General features: G+C 51.1%; 1 protein-coding gene across 2 annotated transcripts in view; it reads left to right on the forward strand.

The window, feature by feature from the left end:
• Positions 1–18,252, forward strand: part of IL6R (interleukin 6 receptor) — a 68,174-nt gene that overhangs the window by 19,352 nt on the left and 30,570 nt on the right. For both annotated transcript variants that reach the window (XM_011987421.1, XM_011987422.1), the window contains exons 2-6: positions 10,991–11,239; positions 12,281–12,404; positions 16,287–16,468; positions 16,757–16,923; positions 17,738–17,879. In XM_011987421.1, coding sequence (XP_011842811.1) covers positions 10,991–11,239; positions 12,281–12,404; positions 16,287–16,468; positions 16,757–16,923; positions 17,738–17,879 — 864 coding nt within the window. The remainder of the gene's footprint in view (positions 1–10,990; positions 11,240–12,280; positions 12,405–16,286; positions 16,469–16,756; positions 16,924–17,737; positions 17,880–18,252) is intronic.

Genomic DNA, 18,252 nt, shown 5'->3' on the forward strand with positions numbered 1-18,252 from the left:
CTGCACCCAGCCTAGTTTTTTTATTTTTTGGTATAGATGGAGTTTCACTGTGTTGGCCAGGCTGGTCTCGAACTCCTGATCTCAGGTGATCCGCCTGCCTCAGCCTCCCAAAGTGCTGGGATTACAGGCGTGAGCTGCAGCACACGGCCTTAGATATCTTTTCCTCTAATTAGTTTATAATCTCTGAGAGTTGACCCAGGCTGGACCTTCTTGGACTGGAGCCAGGTGGTTATCTCTGATGCTGCCAGGGGAGGATTAAATGTTTTATCTCCTGAGTTGGTCACATGCGCACTCGGGTCTCTGAGTCAGCATTGAGCATTACCTGTTTATGGGTCCAAAAGAACCTCCCTCTCAGACCCTCTCTCTAGCAGTATACGGTCCATGGTGTGGATGGGAGGAAGGCAAGGCCAAGGTAAATACTGACTCCGCCAAATACAAGACAAATACAAGCAGGTACAAGAAGTACAAATACATATGTGGGGGAGGGAGCAAAGGCCTGCCAGCCAGAGCTAGTCATCTGAGAAGAGGGGGTTGTGGACAGGTGGGGCTGGGAGCTGAGTCAGAGAAGGCCCCTGGGCCTCTGGTTAGAGCCTGGGAGCCTTGACTTGCCGTAGCCTGCGGCCTTGCCTCTTCCTGGACAGTGGCCGAGGGTGCCCTCTGAAATGTTAAGGAGAAATGAATGGGCCCAGACGATGGGGTGACCTGGGGAGGACGCGAGATTTGGAGTCCAAGGGGAGGCAGTTTTAGGGTCTAACTCATCCTATACATGCTGCGGCTGTGGGGAAGGGAAAGAAAGGCCAAGGGCATGACTCCTGGCTCCTGAGAGTCCCCCGGTATCCCATTAGGTTGGTAGCTGCAGTGATGGCGCTGACCCCCCACTTATGCACACCCCTCAAGCCTCAGCATTCCCTTCCCTGGGCTCTGAAGGGTAGAAAGATCTGAGAAGAGCGGGGAAGAGGAGAGGAAATTGGGAGAGGGAGAGAGAGAGGCTGGTGGGGAGCCCAGAGAAGGGAGCTGGGGGTGGAGTATGGAGAGCTACCTGGGCCAAGGAGGGAGGGGCTTTGGCCAGGCTCACTTGGGTCCAGCATGGATTCCCTCACACGTGAGCTGTGTGAATTTGGGTAAGTTCCCTAACTTCTCTGATCTCTTGTCGCCTCAACAATGAAATGGGGACAAGACTTCCTCCCTGGAAGACTTTTGGTGAGGAGTAGTGTGCTCGTAGGGAAAGCCCAGGGCTCAGGGTAAGTGTCCCAACTGCTAATGATTGTTACAGTTATCATCACATCAAAGCCAGGAGCCAGTCTCGGTCCAAAGATGGAGAATGCAAGAACAGGCGACCAAGAGCCCTGGGACTTGTCCTAGCCCTCGTGGGAGCAGATTCTACATTTGTTTCCATTTGGACACAAGGTACCCACAGGCTTCTCCTGGAGGCTTCTCAGCACCCACCTACTTTTAGATCAAGACCATTATTGCTGGCAGGGGACCTTTGGTTTCTCTGTGGCCCCTTCTGAAATCCTATGCCTTTGCAACCCAAGAAGCTGGGTCAGGCTGGGGGGCCTCCTGTGCTGCCAGCTGGCCTGGGCAGCGGGGACCTACGTCCCTGCTCAGAAACCGGGGTGGTGGGATGGGATTAGCAGGCACGAGCCAAGTCTATGTCCTCGGTGGCAGGCCAGGCAGCTGGTTCACCGCTTACATAAACGGGGCCAGGAAGCTGAACTTGTTTTTGCTGGCAAGAGCCGTGGCAAGCTGCAAGAGAGTTGAGAAATATGTGTCTCCGTGTGCGTGTTTTTCTCTGGTTATTGACATTTGCAAGTTAACTTGAAAAGGGGGAAAAAGTAGAAAAACAACAAAGCTGTTTGGGTTCCTTGCACCCAAACTTACATCCCAACTAGGGAGGAACCCCACTTTCCCAGAGCTGTGCTGCAGGGTCCCCAGGCCAAGGGGTGTCTGGGCTATGGTGGGGGTCCCAGTACCCCTGGGAGGGAGATTCCTAGGCCACTGGGACAGGGAGATACGGGCTTGCTTGCTGGGAGTTACTAGGACTTAAACTCTCTTTCCCTTGAGGAATAGGAGGCAAGGGAGGTTGTGGGAATTTTCCCTCCTCTAGAGCTCTCCAGGGAGAAAGAAGCATTTTTCTGAGGGCACTGGGACGATCTGGTCATCATCCTTCTCCCAAAGCCATCAACTACTAAAATAATAAATCCATAGATTAATTATGTGTTTTCAAGCTGAGTATTGTCTGCTTCTTGCCCTCTGAGAGCTAATGATTGGGCGCTATGGGATGCTAGACCACAGGAGTGGGGGCCCGTGGGGGTCCTACAGGTCACAGTCTGAACCCTCATTTCACAGAGAAGGCCAGTGGGCTCTGCCAGGGGCAGTGACGTGCCCGTGGCTGCCTGTGAGTCATCACAAGACCAGGAATAGAACTCAGGTTGCCTGACAGCACAGAGCTGTTTCCTCTACACCAAGGGGCCTCCTGCTTGTGGAGATGTACTTTATTTTATTTATTTATTTATTTATTTATTTTTGAGAAGGAGTCTTGCCCAGGCTGGAGTGCAGTGGTGCAATCTCGGCTCACTGCAGCCTTTGGCTCACTGCAGCCTCTGCTTCCCGGGTTCAAGCGATTCTCCTGCCTCAGCCTCCTGAGTAGCTGGGATTACAGGCACGCACCACCGTACCTGGCTAATTTTTGTATTTTTAATAGAGATGGGGTTTCACCATATTGGCCAGGCTGGTCTCGAACTCCTGACCTCAAGTGATCCACCCACCTCGGCCTCCCAAAATGCTGAGATTACAGGCGTGAGCCACCGCATCCTGCTGAGATGTACTTTATGTTAAGGAACAAATCAAGGCAGACTGTATGTTTGTGTCAGCCCAACCCCACACAATTAATGGTCAGTGATTAAACTGACCAGACCAGACCAGACACCAAGTGCTATTGACTGTTCAGGAGGAGCTTGGGGGTTTGTTTTCGGAAGGCAATACTGCCTCCTTTTGTGATCTTAGTCCCAGGTGAGGTGCTTCCTTGTCCTCTCTGCAGAATCCGATTCCTTCTTAGCCTGGGCTGAAGGTGCTCCCTCCCCGTATGTGACCCTGGCCTTGCCGCAGTCCTTGGGTGCCCCTTCCTCCATCCTGCCTCTGTACTGCTTCATGGTGCACAGGAGCCAAGGAGGGGCAGGGGACAGTCGGTTTTTTCTCAGGGAGATTGGAAGAGAACAGAAACAAGAAGCAATGAAATGCTCCTGTCCTGGAGGCTGGTGGGGCAGTGGGGAGAAGTGGGGAAGCCATTGAGCCTGCACATAATTTTGACAGGCTTGGCTCATGCCTGCCAATCCCATCCCACTGCCTGGGTTTCTGAGCAGGGACATGGGTCCCCGCTGTCCAGGCTAGCTGGCAGCACAGGACAGCCTCCAACCTAACCCAGGCTCTTGGGTTGCAAAGGCATAGCATTTCAGAAGGGGCCACAGAGGAACCGAAGGTGCCCCGGCCTGTGGAGTCAGGCCTGATCTCCTTGAGGGTGCTAACACCCTCCATGTTCCCCTGCAGGTCCTCCTTCCCTCCTTACTGCGTTTCAGGTACTCCAGACACCAGCCCTCCCCAGAACTCTCACGGTTTCTTTTTTTTTTTTTTTTTTTGAGACACAGTCTTACTCTGTGTCCTAGCTGGAGTGCAGTGGCACAATCACAGCTCACTTCAGCCTTGACCTCCCAGGCTCAAGTGATCCTTCTGCCGCAACCTCCCAGATAGCTGGGACCACAGACATGTGTCACCATGCCCAGCTAATTTTAGAGTTTTTTGGTAGAGATGGAGTTTTGCCATGTTACCCAGGCTGGTCTCAACCTCCTGGGTGCAAATGATCCTCCCATCTCAGCCTCCCAAAGTGTTGGGATGACAAGTGTGAGCCACGGTGCCTGGTGATTCTCAATTCTTTTATTATTATTATTATTATTATTATTGTTATTACTATTTTGGAGGTGGAGTTTTGCTTTTGTGGCCCAGGCTGGAGTGCAATGGCACGATCTCAGCTCACTGCAATCTCCGCCTCCTGGGCTCAAGCAATTCTCCTTCCTCAGCCTCCCGAGTAGCTGGGATTACAGGCGTGTGCCATCACGCCCGTCTAATTTTGTATTTTTCGTATGGGGTTTCTCCATGTTGGTCAGGCTGTTCTGGAACTCCCGACCTCAGGTGATCTGCCCACCTTGGCCTCGCACAGTGCTGGGATTACGCCCGGTGACTCTCAGTTCTTAATGCCTTGCATATGCTGTTCTCTCTTTATGGAATATAACTCCCTGTGGCTCGACTTATCAAACCCCCATCCATTTATCAAGGCCTTGATCGATCAAATCTCTCTTCCCCCTTTAGAATAATTGATCCCTCTTCTTAGTTCCCTCAGTATGTTGGAGACATTTATATCAGCTTGGCCTGTATTATAGATAGTTTTAAGTTCTAGGGCTTTGTGGGGTTTAAAGAAGATTACGATATAGAAAAGACGGGAAGGAGTGCCAGTGCATCGTAGATACTCAGTAACTTCAATATGGAGTTTTTTTTCCTGGATTAGGAACTTCTGAACTTGCACATCATGGGTGCACAAAAATTATTGAATTCTTGAAGAAGGGACAGGCATAGGCTTGTAATCCTGGCTCTAAATGCTAGCAATTGCTCACGGACAAATGCTCTGTTGGTTGTGTGCTCTTTGCTAAATTTCAGAGTGTGCACCAGCCACGCCTTCGCCCCCGCCTGCCCGCCGTCTCCTAGGGCCTGCTATGCAAGGCCTGTGTCAGGCTAGCGGGGAGCATGAAAACCACTGGGCATATCTCCCAGGAGCAGGAAGGACTGCTCTCAGGAGCCCCTCCTCACCTGGTTCCCCATCGTGTGTCTTCCTTTTGGCCCTTCTCTTTGGTGGGGCCTATTTAGGGAGGGCCCCAGCAGATTCCCAGGGAACAGAAAAACAGGGACAGATGGGAGGAATCAAGGCTGAGCCCAGGGATGGTGTCTTGTGTCCACTAGGGAATCAGGCCTACAGGGGAAGGGTGGGCTATGCGTGCAGAATTCAGTGACAGTGACAGTGAGAGAACTCAGCAGTGCAAGGGCAAAGTGGCACTGTCTGGCCTGAAGGTGCTCAGAAGCTGCTTGTATTGAAAAACCCACCCTCATCCCCCGATATCCCTCAGTGCCCACTATGCTCTGCCGTACCCTCTCCCTCCTTCCTGGAAATCCTAACTCAGACAGACCCAGGCCATCTAGCCTGTTTAATTTTTTATATATATATATATATATTCATTATAAGAGCAATATAGGCAACTTATAGAAAATTCAAACACTACAGAAAGACGCAGGGAAGAGAAAGAAATCACTTCCAGCACCATCATTTGGAGAGGAGGGCAGAGGTAGCAAGAGGACACTTCTGTGAATGTTACTTGTTCTGAGAGTCACACGTGAGGCTTCCCCACTGCCACCTGGCTGTCACGGGTACTGAGTCAGAGATTTGGGTCAGGAGGCAGAGGGCTGAGTGGGTGGGAGGGGAGGGGCGGTGCTGCCCACTCTGACTTTAGCAAGTATATTTTCTTATGGTCTTTATGAGTATTTCTTTGATCATTCTGCATACAGTGCTTTTAAAAGCGTAGTTAACACAGTGTTGTTCGCAGGTTCTAGAGGAAATATATTTTGAAGGAGGGCTGTGACAGGCAATACTTGCCAATGGGTGGTTTATAATTAATCATTCCCTATTTTAAAAAATAGTGACTCAGTTTTAAAGATTCAGAAAACCATTACTCAAGTTCCTTGGCAGAGGAAGTGGCCATTATGTTGCTCCCTGCAGCTCTGCTTTTGTGGAAGAGGAAAAAAAAAAGTATTTTTATTTGGTATTTCTCTGAGCTGCTCAGATACTTTGGCCATTGTTAGTGAGTGCAGGAGCAGAACAGCCCCTACTATTGTTCAGGCTGGCCGCTGAACATGGCAAGAGCTTCCCGCTGAACTGGGGTAGGGGAAATGACCAGAAAGACGTATTTACTGGATTTGGCAAAGGCAGAAGCAGAAAAGAGAGCTTCCTCTGGCTCCAGGAGTCTATTTCCTTGCCTCAGCGGGCTCCTCTGCCCTCCAGCCTGGGCCTGCCCATCGCACAACACGAGAGGGCACCACTTAGACCCCCTCTCCGCAAACCGTGCTCCTGGGAGTTTTTGGTGCCGAGACCCTCCCTGTGGGTACCCCTAACGTGCCCTATAGTCAACAAACATGCATTAAGCACCTACTGAGTTCTCTGATGAGTGATGACCAGGAGCTTCCAGTGTTGTCACCATGGTCGGGGAAGGGACCTTTTTATAGTTGAGGACTGTGCCATGTGAAAAGTGCCAGTGATTGGATGAGCCGTGGTGGTCCTTGACCCCTGCCTTCAACCTTCATGCATCCTGCACTTGTGTCTGTTGCATGCTGGTGCTCCTAGACTGCCCTGTGAATTCTGATTTCTGCTAATCAGCTGAGGAAGGGATATTGCAAGCATTGCACTGGGAGCAGTTCTCTTTGGGCACTGTTTCCATCTTTGTTCCTGCAAGTTTGTCATTTGTGCAGGAACTTGAAGTCCGTGTTAGGCTTTATCTTGACAGCTGCTTTATCAAGTGGAAAATGGAAAAGTGGAAATATTGGTGCATCGATTAGAAGTGTCGTTGCATCTTCCATACGTAACCGCATTCAGGCACTGATGGACTTCAAGATGTGGACTGGATGGGTAAACTGCTGCCTCCATCAGGTGCCCACTGGAGTTCAACGCACAGGACCATGTGTTCAGTTGTGAAGAAAAAGGGCACATATCACACACACGCCAACACCAGCAGTTTCACTCTTAGGGAAGTTCCTGGGCAAGTGCACTGAGTCATGAGAAAGTTAATAGCCGCCCTCTTTGATGTGGCAAAACACTGGGAATGACCCCAAACCTCCCTCAGTGAGAGAATGATAGGGTCACACAACAGAATACTACATAGCAGTGAAACTGAATTAACTATATGTATCAGTGAATCAGAGAAACATATCAATGAGGCCGGGCCAGGTGGTCATGCCTGTAATCCCAACATTTTGGAGGCCCAGGTGGGAGGATTGCTTGAGGCCAGGAGTTTGAGACCAGCCCTGGCAATATAGTGAAACTTCATGTCTCAAAAAAAAAAAAAAAAAAAAAAAAAAAGAAAAGAAAATAGTCAGGCATGGTAGCATGTACCTGTAGTCCCAGCTACTTGGGAAACTGAGGTGGGAGGATCAGTTGAGCCCAGGAATTTGAAGTTGCAGTGAACTGTAATTATGCCACTGTACTTCAGCCTGAGTGACAGAGTGAGACCCTGTTCCAAGAAAAAGAAAAAAAAAAAAAAAAAAAGAGCAGCCGGGCACGATGCCTCATCCCTGTAATCCCAGCACTTTGGGAGGCTAAGGCGGCAGGATGGCTTGAGGCCAGGAGTTAAAGACCAGCCTGGGCAATATATTGAGAACTTGTCTCTAGTAAAAATTAAAAAATTAGCCGGGCATGGTGGTATGCACCTATAGTCCTAGTTACTCAGGAGGCTAAGGTGGGAGGATTGCTTGAGCCCAGGAGTTTGAGGTTGCAAAAAGCTATGATTGTGCCACTGCACTCTAGCCTGGGCAGCAGACTGAGACTCTGTATCACACACACACACACACACACACACAAAGGAAGTTCGAGAAAAGCACCAGCTGGGCGTGGTGGCTCATGCCTGTAATCCCAGCACTTTGGGAGGCAGAGGCGGGTGGATCACCTGAGATCAGGAGTTCAAGACCAGCCTGACCAATATGGTGAAACCCCATCTCTACTAAACATACAAAAAAAAAAAAAAAATTTCGCCAGATGTGGTGGTGTGTGCCTGTAGTCCCAACTACTTGGGAGTCTGAGACAGGAGAATTGCTTGAACATGGGAAGTTGAGGATGTAGTGAGCCGAGATTGCGCCACTGCACTCCAGCCTAGGTGACAGAGTGAGACTGTCCCTTCCCCTGCAAAAAAAAAAAAAAAAAGAAAAGAGAAAAGCACATCACAGCAGAAGACTATATTCAAACCATTTATATGAAGCTCAAAAATGAAGCAAAGTTAAGAAAAATTTAGGGATCCAGGGGTAGTGAACCTATTTTTAAAAGTTAGGTTGGTGGGCTCTCCTGGGTGTTTTATGCTTCCTAAATTAACTTTTATGTATGTAGCTTTTACATACATTACATATATGAATTTGCATGGATTATGTAATATATTAAAAAATGATGTTTGCAATGCTAAAAATATATTGTTGAAAATTCTATGTGAAAGCTATATTGTAGTTGGGGCTTTTTTTTTTTTTTTTTTTTTGAGACAGTGTCTCGCTTAGTCGCCCAGGCTGGAGTGCAGTGGCGCGATCTCAGCTCACTGCAAGCTCCGCCTCCCGGGTTCACGCCATTCTCCTGCCTCAGCCTCCCGAGTAGCTGGGACTACAGGCGCCCGCCGCCTCGCCCGGCTAATTTTTTGCATTTTTAGTAGAGACGGGGTTTCACCGTGTTAGCCAGGATGGTCTCGATCTCCTGACCTCGTGATCCGCCCGCCTCGGCCTCCCAAAGTGCTGGGATTACAGGCGTGAGCCACCGCGCCCGGCCAAGTTGGGGCTTTTTATAACCCTTTCAAGCCCTCTGGGCAGTAGCAGTCCACTCCTTATTGCCCTCAGTGGACTTCACCTTCTAGGGACTCAGATTTTTTTTTTTTTTTGAGACAGAGTCTCACTCTATCACCTAGGCTGGAGTGCAGTGGCACAATCTCGACTCACTGCAACCTCCGCCTCCCAGGTTCAAGCGATTCTCCTGCCTCAGCCTCTTGAGTAGCTAGGATTACAGGCATGCACCACCATGGCCAGCTAATTTTTGTGTTTTTAGTAGAGATGGTGTTTCACCACATTTGCCAGGCTGGTCTCGAACTCCTGACCTCAGGTGATCCACCCGCCTCAGCCTCCCAAAGTGCTGGGATTACAGGTGCGAGGCCCAGCTGGGACTCAGATTTTGCTGAGGACCAGGAGAGTACTGTATACTGTGTCCTGGCCTTGCAGCAGCGAATGCGTCTCCCATCTCTCAAGGGCAGGTCTCTGGGATGCCTGATTGTGTCTTCCTCGCCAGTGCCTGGCTGCTACAGCCTCCTTGAATGTTTATCAAACATAGGACTTGCTCACTGTGGGAGAAAGTAAGGCCATAGGGGTCTTAGGAACCTGCCCAAACTCCCCTGGCTGCATGGTGACAATTCAACCACCTTTCTTACCCAAGGTCCAGGGCCCTGTTGGTGACCAGAGAAAACCTTAGATGACCGGCTGCCATGATGGCCTTGTATCTGTCCCTTTTCTGTCAGCCTCCGGGTAGAGGGTGCCAGGGAGGAGGACTCTGGCTCCAGGTATGAAAGTGAGAGGGAAGTGTGAAGGGCATCTGTATAGCTAGGCAGGGCCCAATGCCAGGCAGAGCTATCTCTGCCCCTTTGATGTCTATGTCCCTCTCCCTGGACTGTGGCCAGTAGCTAGTGTGGGCTCCAACCTCACCAGCTTTGGGGGTGTTATCTGCCTGGGAGTCACTGATCCTTACTCCCTCCTCTGACAGCCACCTTGGATGAGGTGAAAGGAAGGACAGTCTGCTAAGTATGAGATAACGCCTCATAAACAAGAAGGGCTTTGCAGGCCAGGCAGGGAGCCTCGTGCTGCTTCTGAGTCCCAGGAGCATGGGCCAGGAGGTGAGGTCAGGCACTCAGCAGCTGCTGGTCCTTTCTGAAATCTTTGGCCAGATATATTGCTACTGCTTGCTAATAAACGGTTATGTATTTGGTTCGAAGGACCAAGTGTGCTTACATGAAAACTGGCTGTGTTCCCTGGCCTCTGTTTCCTTAGCTGGTTGGACTAATTTGATTGATTGGTTAATAAATGAGTGCAAGGTGGTGGGGCTAATTTTTATCTTAGATTCTATGAATCTATAACTGCTACTCAAAAAAAGTGTACTTGTTCCTTTAATCTTTAATCTCCTTTTTCTTGAGTAGTAGAATACACCCAATTTTTTTTCAAGGGGTAGATAATGCATTTTGTTTTTTAACCTTCCAGTTTGGTCCCTAGAGTAAACACAGCATTGCTGTAGTAGATGTAGGGTACTGGAGGGAGCGTGGAACAGGGAACCAGAAGCTCTGGTTTCTACCCCAGCTGTGCATCTGGGCCAGTCTCCCGATCCTTCTGTGCCTTGGTTGCCAACTGTACAATAGGCATTCTGCCATGAATACCCTGCGATTCGGAGGCCTCCTGTGTACATGTGCACTTGGGTGCCTGGCATTCATTCCTAAGGGCATCCATTCATTCACACATTCATCAAGCGCTCAGCAGGCCCCTGCCATGGGCCAGGCAACGTCCCGGGCACTGGAATGTGACGGAGAACAACAGAGCAGGGTGCCTATTCCTGTGGTGCTTGGAGTCTTGAGGGAAAGGGAGACGCGGAATTGGTAATTACATGGCAGCGTGTGGGCGACGTAGTGCAGAATGAGGGCCTAGTGCAGCTGAGGGACTGGAAACGATGTTTAGGCCAAGACCTGGAATAGGAGGAGTTGTCGAGGGGATGATGTGTGAAGAACGAGTGAGGAGGAGAGCTACAGGAGCTGAGGGGAGAGCTCCACACCTTCTAAGGAGTGGGGAGAGATGAGACCTCCAAGGACAGCAGGGCCCTGCGGGCCACGCTGAGGAGCTCGGACTTCATCCTGTGGATGGTGGCAGGCCCTTGAAGGGTTTTCTAATCCAGGGAGTGGGGCGGCTGGATTGTAGCTTCAGAAGGCTCTCCCAGGCAGCTGGATGGTGAGGACCAGGTTGGGGAGGCCACCAGGAGACTGCTGCCCTAATCCAGGCAGAGGTGACGGTAGCCTGGACCACTTCATGATTATCACTGAGGCCTCTCGTGGCTTCCTCAGACCAGAACGAAGCCCCTTCTTCAGTGGCTATGGGCTCACCTAGTGTCTTCTCCCTCTTCCAGAGGTGGCGAGAGGTGTGCTGACCAGTCTGCCAGGAGACAGCGTGACTCTGACCTGCCCAGGGGCAGAGCCAGAAGACAATGCCACTGTTCACTGGGTTCTCAGGAAGCCAGCTGCAGGCTCCCACCTCAGCAGATGGGCTGGCGTGGGAAGGAGGCTGCTGCTGAGGTCGGTGCAGCTCCATGACTCTGGAAACTATTCATGCTACCGGGCCGGCCGCCCGGCTGGGACTGTGCACTTGCTGGTGGATGGTGAGTTGTGCCTCAGAGCTCCTGGAGATAGTTCTCATAAGAAATGAGGCTCTGTGCATTCCAGACAGTCCCTGTCTGAGCCTTCAAACTCCCACCATTTCCTTGGTGCAAGAATTTTGGGGAAGGCCCACCAATGTCTGCCACCCAGACGCTGACAAAGACAGCTGCTGGGTGGGAGCGTCTGACTGATGGGAAATATTGGCTTTGGGAGTTAGGACTTCCGGTGAACTGGTGAATAGCCCGGGGCCCGGAGTCAGGCAGCCTGGGTTTAAATCCTGCTCCTTCACATACGGCTTAACTTCTCTGCCCCTCAGTGTCATCTTTGGCAAAATAAGGTTAATTTTATTACCTTACCTTAGAGTTGTTGCAAAGGGGGTATATGTGAATTTGCCTGTGTGTGTGTGTGTATGTGTGTATCATACACATATGGTGCTAAAAAGTCTGTGTAGCACATCCTAAGCTCTCAAATTAGCTATTCTTATTTTTTTTTAGAATTAGCAAGTTCTTAGCTCCCTCACACATAGATAAAGACTTGCTGGAACCAGTGCCCTGTGTGCCAAGCCCTATGCCAAGGCACTTTCTTCTTTGTATCTCTCATAATCCTTCAGCAGCCTTGTCAGGGAAAGCAGGCTTATCATCATTGCCATCATCATTACATTATCATCAGTTTATTTTATACATGAGGAAACTGAAGAGCGGCTACGACTTGCCCAAGGCCACACAGCCAGGTCTGTGTGACTCCAAAGCCCTTTTTTTTCGATCATCCTATCTCCTCTTCAGACAAGTTGGCCCTGAGGTGCTACCCTTCCCCTGTCCCGGATGCGTGTCCCAGACTGACATGAGGTCTTTGGTGTCCTTTAATTTCCAAGCTGCGATTCCATTCGTGTGTGGCGAAGTGTGGCCGTGGTGTCTGGTCCTGACTGGCCCCAGGACTGGCCCCTAGCCATGCGTTCCCTTCAAGGGAGGCTGCCCTGCCTGCGAGGTCGGGTGTGCCCCAGGATCCCCGCCGGCCTGCTTACACCTGTGATGCTCTCCTTTCAGTTCCCCCCGAGGAGCCCCAGCTCTCCTGCTTCCGGAAGAGCCCCCTCAGCAACGTTGTTTGTGAGTGGGGTCCTCGGAGCACCCCATCTCCGACGACCAAGGCTGTGCTGTTGGTGAGGAAGTTGTAAGTATCTTGGGCTGAGCTGGGTGCACGTCGGCTCCCTCCTTTCCGAGGCCCCCAGAGAGGGGCTGGTTCAGGTGATTTCAAAACGTTATCATTAGGAAGTAATTCCTTCAGGCTGAGGAAGAGGAGATGAGAGGAAACTGAGATTTACATTTGACTGCCCCCCTGAGCTAGGCACTGTGCTTGTGCTTGGAACCTTGTCCTATTCACTGTTATCACAACAACTACGGGAAGTGGGCGTTATTTTTCTCACTTAACAGATGGAGAGACTGAGGCCCAGAGACTGATTAATGGGTTTGGGTCACTTAACTAGTAAGTGGTTCTGCTGAGAATTCAGTCCCAGTCTGTCTGATTTCATTCAAAGTCCAAAGGTTGCTCTGAAAAACATGCAAATGTTCCTAGGAGAGGGTAGCACAGCCAGCCTCTTATCAGTGTCTGGGCCCTTGTGGGCATATCAGGCTATTTCCATGATAAAGGCGCGAGAGAAAGCGGTGATGGGCAGGGGAGAGGGAGCTAGGGGCCATAGGGCAAGAAGTCACGCCTGCCTGAGGGTGCCTGAGGGTCCCTGCATCATCACAGGAAGACGGCTTAACGTGGGAAGACTTGGGATGGGTTCAGGCATGCATGTAGAGGAGGTAGAAGATGCTGAAAACAAATCTGCCTCTGCGGTTTTGCCGGTCTCCATCCCAGAGCCACTGTCTCCCCAGTCCAGAGGTTTACAATTGATTTTGAGCTATCAGTCATCAGAATACAGTGGCAAGGAGGACACATTCCAAGACCCCTAGTGGATGCCTGAAATTGCAAATGGTGCTGAACTCTATATATACTATGTTTTTCTATAGATATGTACTTATGATAGTTTAATTTGTAAGTTAGGTACAGTAAGAAGTTAATAATTAATAATAGCATAGAACAATGATAATAATATACTGTAATAACAGTTATGCGAATGTGGTCTCTCTCTCAAAATCTCTTATTACTGTACTCACCCTTCTTGTGATGATGTGAGGTCGTGAAATGCCTGCATGGTGGGATGAAGTGAGGTGAATGATGTAGGCATTGTGACTTGGTGTTAGGCTACTAGGACTTTCTGACCATGTGTCAGAAGGAGGATCACCTGTTTTGGGTGACTCTGGATCACCGAGCCATGATGATGGCGGTGGATGTCAGGACGAGCGACGAGTAGCATGTACAGCGCGGGAATGCTGAACAAAGCGATGATTCACGTCCTGGGCGGGACGGCATGAAATCTCATCACACTTCTCAGAACAGGGGGCAGTTTAAAACTTCCGAAGTGCTTATTTCTGGAATTTTCCATTTAATATTTTTGGACTGCAGTTGACCACAGGTAACCGAAATCTTGGAAAGCAAAACCTCAGATAAGGCAGGACTACTGCATCGAAAGCCAGAGCAGTGACTTCAGCAGGGTGGTTCGGCTCCCACTTGGGTCTGTTTCCATAGAGTTACTGGGCCGCCCGGCAGTCTTATTTTTGTTCTGTCCTCTATGATGAAAAGTGCAGATTACCCATCTGTGAGTGATGCAGCCGCCGTCAGCACTGTCAGCTCATGCCCCAAGCCTGGGTAGCTTCACAGTCCAGCGAAGGATACGCCTTGTTTGTACCTCAAAGGCTTGTACCATAGACAGGATTAGGCAGGACAGAGACGGTGGCTGGCAACTTCCCAGGCCAGCGTGTGGAAATCTCTGTCACGTCTGACACTTCAAATGAAATACTTTTTTTTTTTTTTTTGAGATGGAGTTTCGCTCTGTCGCCCAGGCTGGAGTGCAGTGGCATGATCTCGGCCCACTGCAACCTCCGCCTCCTGGGCTCAAGCGATTCTCCAGCCTCAGCCTCCTGAGTAGCTGAGATTACAGGCACACGCCACCACGCCCGGCTAATCTTTGTATTTTTAGTAGAGATGGGGTTTCACCATGTTAGCTGGGCTGGTCTCCTGACCTAGGGTGATCCACCTATCTGGGCCTCCCAAAGTGCTGGGATTACAGGCGTGAGCCACCGCGCCCAGCTTGACTGGAATACTTTCCATGTTGACAGCAGGAGTGGGAGAGAGTGTGGTGTCCGTGTTGCAGTGCTTGTCCTCCTCCTGAGCAGCCTTGAGCCTTTGCTTCCATCTGCTTTGAAGAGTCAGCATGGCCACTGGGCACCTTTGAAGTGAGGAAAGAGCAGGGGAAGTAGCTGCGAGAGCCTCAGGGGCCCCAGCCCCCACTGAGGCCCCACCCGGACCTCAGGCCACTGCAGGGCCTGGAAGAGACAGGCCCCTGGAAAGGGATTACTGGGAGCTCTGCTTTTTCTCTGCTTTTTTCTCTTGTGTGTCCGCTTTCATACCCTGGCCCAATTGCAGCACCATTCACTCCTTCCACAGGCATGGGCGAGTTCAGCCTCTGCCTTGGACCAGGCGTGATGCTGGGGCAGTGGGAGAGACGCAGGCCAACAAGACTGAGCCCCGGCCCCCTGACCCCGCCTGGGCACACACGTAAAGCAGTCGGTGACCCTGCCTTTGTGGCTGGGTGGAAGCCTGGGTGGTGTTGCGGGGAGGAGAAAGGGGGCCTTAACTCAGCCTGGAAAGGTTGGGTTTGTCCCATGTGCTGGACTCAGCAGGAGCCCAGGGTTCGAACCCAAGTCAGAGATGGCAGACTCATCACCCCAGCCAGATGGTGAGTGGCTGACGTGGCCTCATATCCCCACATGTGTCATAAGAGGGTGAAACCTCAGGTTTCCAGGCCAGGTGGGATGGTGACTGACTCACCTCGAACGTCTTCAGTCACCCAGAATTCTTTTCTGGACTCACCTGCCAGAACCCCTCTAGCACTTTTTGAGTCTCTGGAGTGGCGTTTCTGCTGGGTGTCTAGTCATCTGAGGACAGGTCTTTTTTGTTAGTGCCTTAAAGCCAGGGTGGGGCCTCTCTATTCATTTCTACATCCCCTACAGTGCCAAGAGCACAGGCCCAGCGGGAGACCAGAGCTGGCCAGCCCACCAAGGCCTGAGTGACTGGCTGAGCCCTCCAGCCTAGCTCCCCTCACCCTTCGTGCCAGGCGCTAGGCTACATGTTTATATATATTTATAAATCCAGCTAGTTTCCTCATCTGTAGATTTTACATTTATTGCTCTTTTTTTTTTTTTTTTTTTGAGATAGAGTCTCACTCTGTCGCCCAGGCTGGAGTGCAGTGGCGCAATCTCTGCTCACTGCAACTTCTGCCTCCTGGGTTCATGCGATTCTTCTGCCTCAGCCTCCCGAGTAACTGGGACAAGCATGTGCCACCACGCCAGGCTAATTTTTTTTTTTTTTTTTTGTATTTTTAGTAGAGACAGGGTTTCACCGTATTGGCCAGGTTGGTCTCGAACTCCTGACCTCATGATCTGCCCTCCTTGCCCTCCCAAAGTGCTGGAATTACAGGCATGAACCACCGCGCCCAGCCCTTATTTTTCAGTCTTAACAGAACCAGCCAGGCATGATGGCTTACGTGGTACAACATGTTGCCAACAGCCTGGGCAACATGGTGAAACCCCATCTCTATTAAAAACACAAAAATTAGCCGGGCACACTCGGTAGGCTGAGGCAGGAGAATCTCTTGAACCTGGAGGCAGAGGTTGCAGTGAGCCGAGATTGCACCACTGTACACCAGCCTGGGCGACACAGTGAGACTCCATCTCAAAAAAAACTAATAATAATAATCTTAACAGAACCCCTACGAGATAGGTAGTATTAATATTCCTGTTTGTAAATGAGAAAAGAAGACTTAGAGATACAGGGCTCATGAGTCTGGAGCTGGGATTCAAACCCCGGGATTCCATTTCCCCCTTCTCTCCGCTCTTGAGTCTATGCGAAACTGACAGGCGAGCCCTGCCCTTGTTTTGTGTCTAACAGTCAGAACAGTCCGGCCGAAGACTTCCAGGAGCCGTGCCAGTATTCCCAGGAGTCCCAGAAGTTCTCCTGCCAGTTGGCAGTCCCGGAGGGAGACAGCTCTTTCTACATAGTGTCCATGTGCGTCGCCAGTAGTGTCGGGAGCAAGCTCAGCAAAACTCAGACCTTTCAGGGTTGTGGAATCTGTACGTAAGCTCTTCCCCCTCTCCAGCAGTTTCCTTCATTTTTGATTTAATCCTTCTTATCGACTTCTCAGAGGGGCAAGGAAAGGGTGGTTGAGGGATTTGGTGAGTTGGTGGCTTTTGGGCGTTGCTTGCCGGGAGGTGTGGCAATGATGAAGCAGGCCCTTGTGGAGCTGTGCCTGGGGAGTGAACGGGGCTGGGTGGGGCCCTGCCTGCTGGGAACTCAGCCTACATGGGCTTCTCTACACTATATTTGCTGCTGCATAGGAGCCATGCTCCCTTTTCCCACAGTGCAGCCTGATCCGCCTGCCAACATCACAGTCACTGCCGTGGCCAGAAACCCCCGCTGGCTCAGTGTCACCTGGCAAGACCCCCACTCCTGGAACTCATCTTTCTACAGACTACGGTTTGAGCTCAGATATCGAGCTGAACGGTCAAAGACATTCACAACATGGATGGTAAATTTATGTTTTACTTCTGGTCAGAGAGGTGCCCCCAGATGCTTAGGCATAGTAGAAAGGATACTAGAGGCCAGGCATGGTGGCTCACGCCTGTAATCCCAGCACTTTGGGAGGCCAAGGTGGGCGGATCACGTGAGGTCAGGAGTTGGAGACCAGCCTGGCCAACATGGTGAAATGCCGTCTCTACTAAAATTACGAAAAATTAGCCAGGCGTGGTGGTGCATGCCTGTAATCCCAGCCACTCGGGGGCTGAGACAGGAGAATCCCTTGAACCCGGGAGGTGGAGGTTGCGGTGAGTGGAGATCACACCACTGCACTCCAGCCTGGGTGACAGAGTGAGGCTCCATCTCAAAAAGAGAGAAAGAAAGAAAGAAAGAGTACTAAAAAGAAAACCATAGGCTCTAGGTCCTGCTTCAAAATTGGCTACCTTCGTTGCTTTGGATAAATGTTTTAAGCTTTCTGAGCCTTGGTGATATATCATTTATTAAATGAGAAGGATAATGCTAGGCCAGTCTCCTCTTCCCAGGCTTGCCTGTGAGGAGAGCAATGTGGGAAGGGATTTGGGCTATAAACATGTCAAGCATTGTGGCTTGCAGGATTCTGTAGTGCATGGGTGGGGCAGGGACTTTCTGATTCAGCTCCCGTGGGCCCTGAGGGCAACCCCTCACTAGTGGAGCCTCCAGGGTGGTGGGAGCCTCTAGAGGCCTCTGCCAGCTGAAGCACAGGGCTGGTCAAGGCACCAACCCACTGGGGAGATGCCTGCCCAACACCACCCTGGACCCCTCCCCAGTCACTGTGCCCCCGCCCTCAGGTCAAGGACCTCCAGCATCACTGTGTCATCCACGACGCCTGGAGCGGCCTGAGGCACGTGGTGCAGCTTCGTGCCCAGGAGGAGTTCGGGCAAGGCGAGTGGAGCGAGTGGAGCCCGGAGGCCATGGGCACGCCTTGGACAGGTACTGGGGTGGGCACTGAGGAAGGAAGGGGTGTTTCAACTGTCATTGCATCAGATATCCATTGCTATGTGACAAGTCGCCTCAAAACTAGTGGCTTAGGCCAGGTGCGGTGGCTCACACTGGTAATCCCAGCATTTTGGGAGGGAGGCTGAGGCGGGTGGATTGCCTGAGGTCAGGATTTCGAGACCAGCCTGGCCAACGTGGTGAAACCCCCATCTCTACTAAAAGTACAAAAAATTAGCTGGACATGGTGGCGGTTGCCTATAATCCCAGCTACTCAGGAGGCTAAGGCAGGAGAATCTCTTGAACCCGGGAGGCAGAGGTTGCAGTGAGCTGAAATCACACCATTGCACTCCAGCCTGGACGACAGGAA

The sequence above is a fragment of the Mandrillus leucophaeus genome, unplaced genomic scaffold (genome assembly GCF_000951045.1).
Source record: "Mandrillus leucophaeus isolate KB7577 unplaced genomic scaffold, Mleu.le_1.0 Scaffold310, whole genome shotgun sequence".
NCBI classification, from domain to species: domain Eukaryota; kingdom Metazoa; phylum Chordata; class Mammalia; order Primates; family Cercopithecidae; genus Mandrillus; species Mandrillus leucophaeus.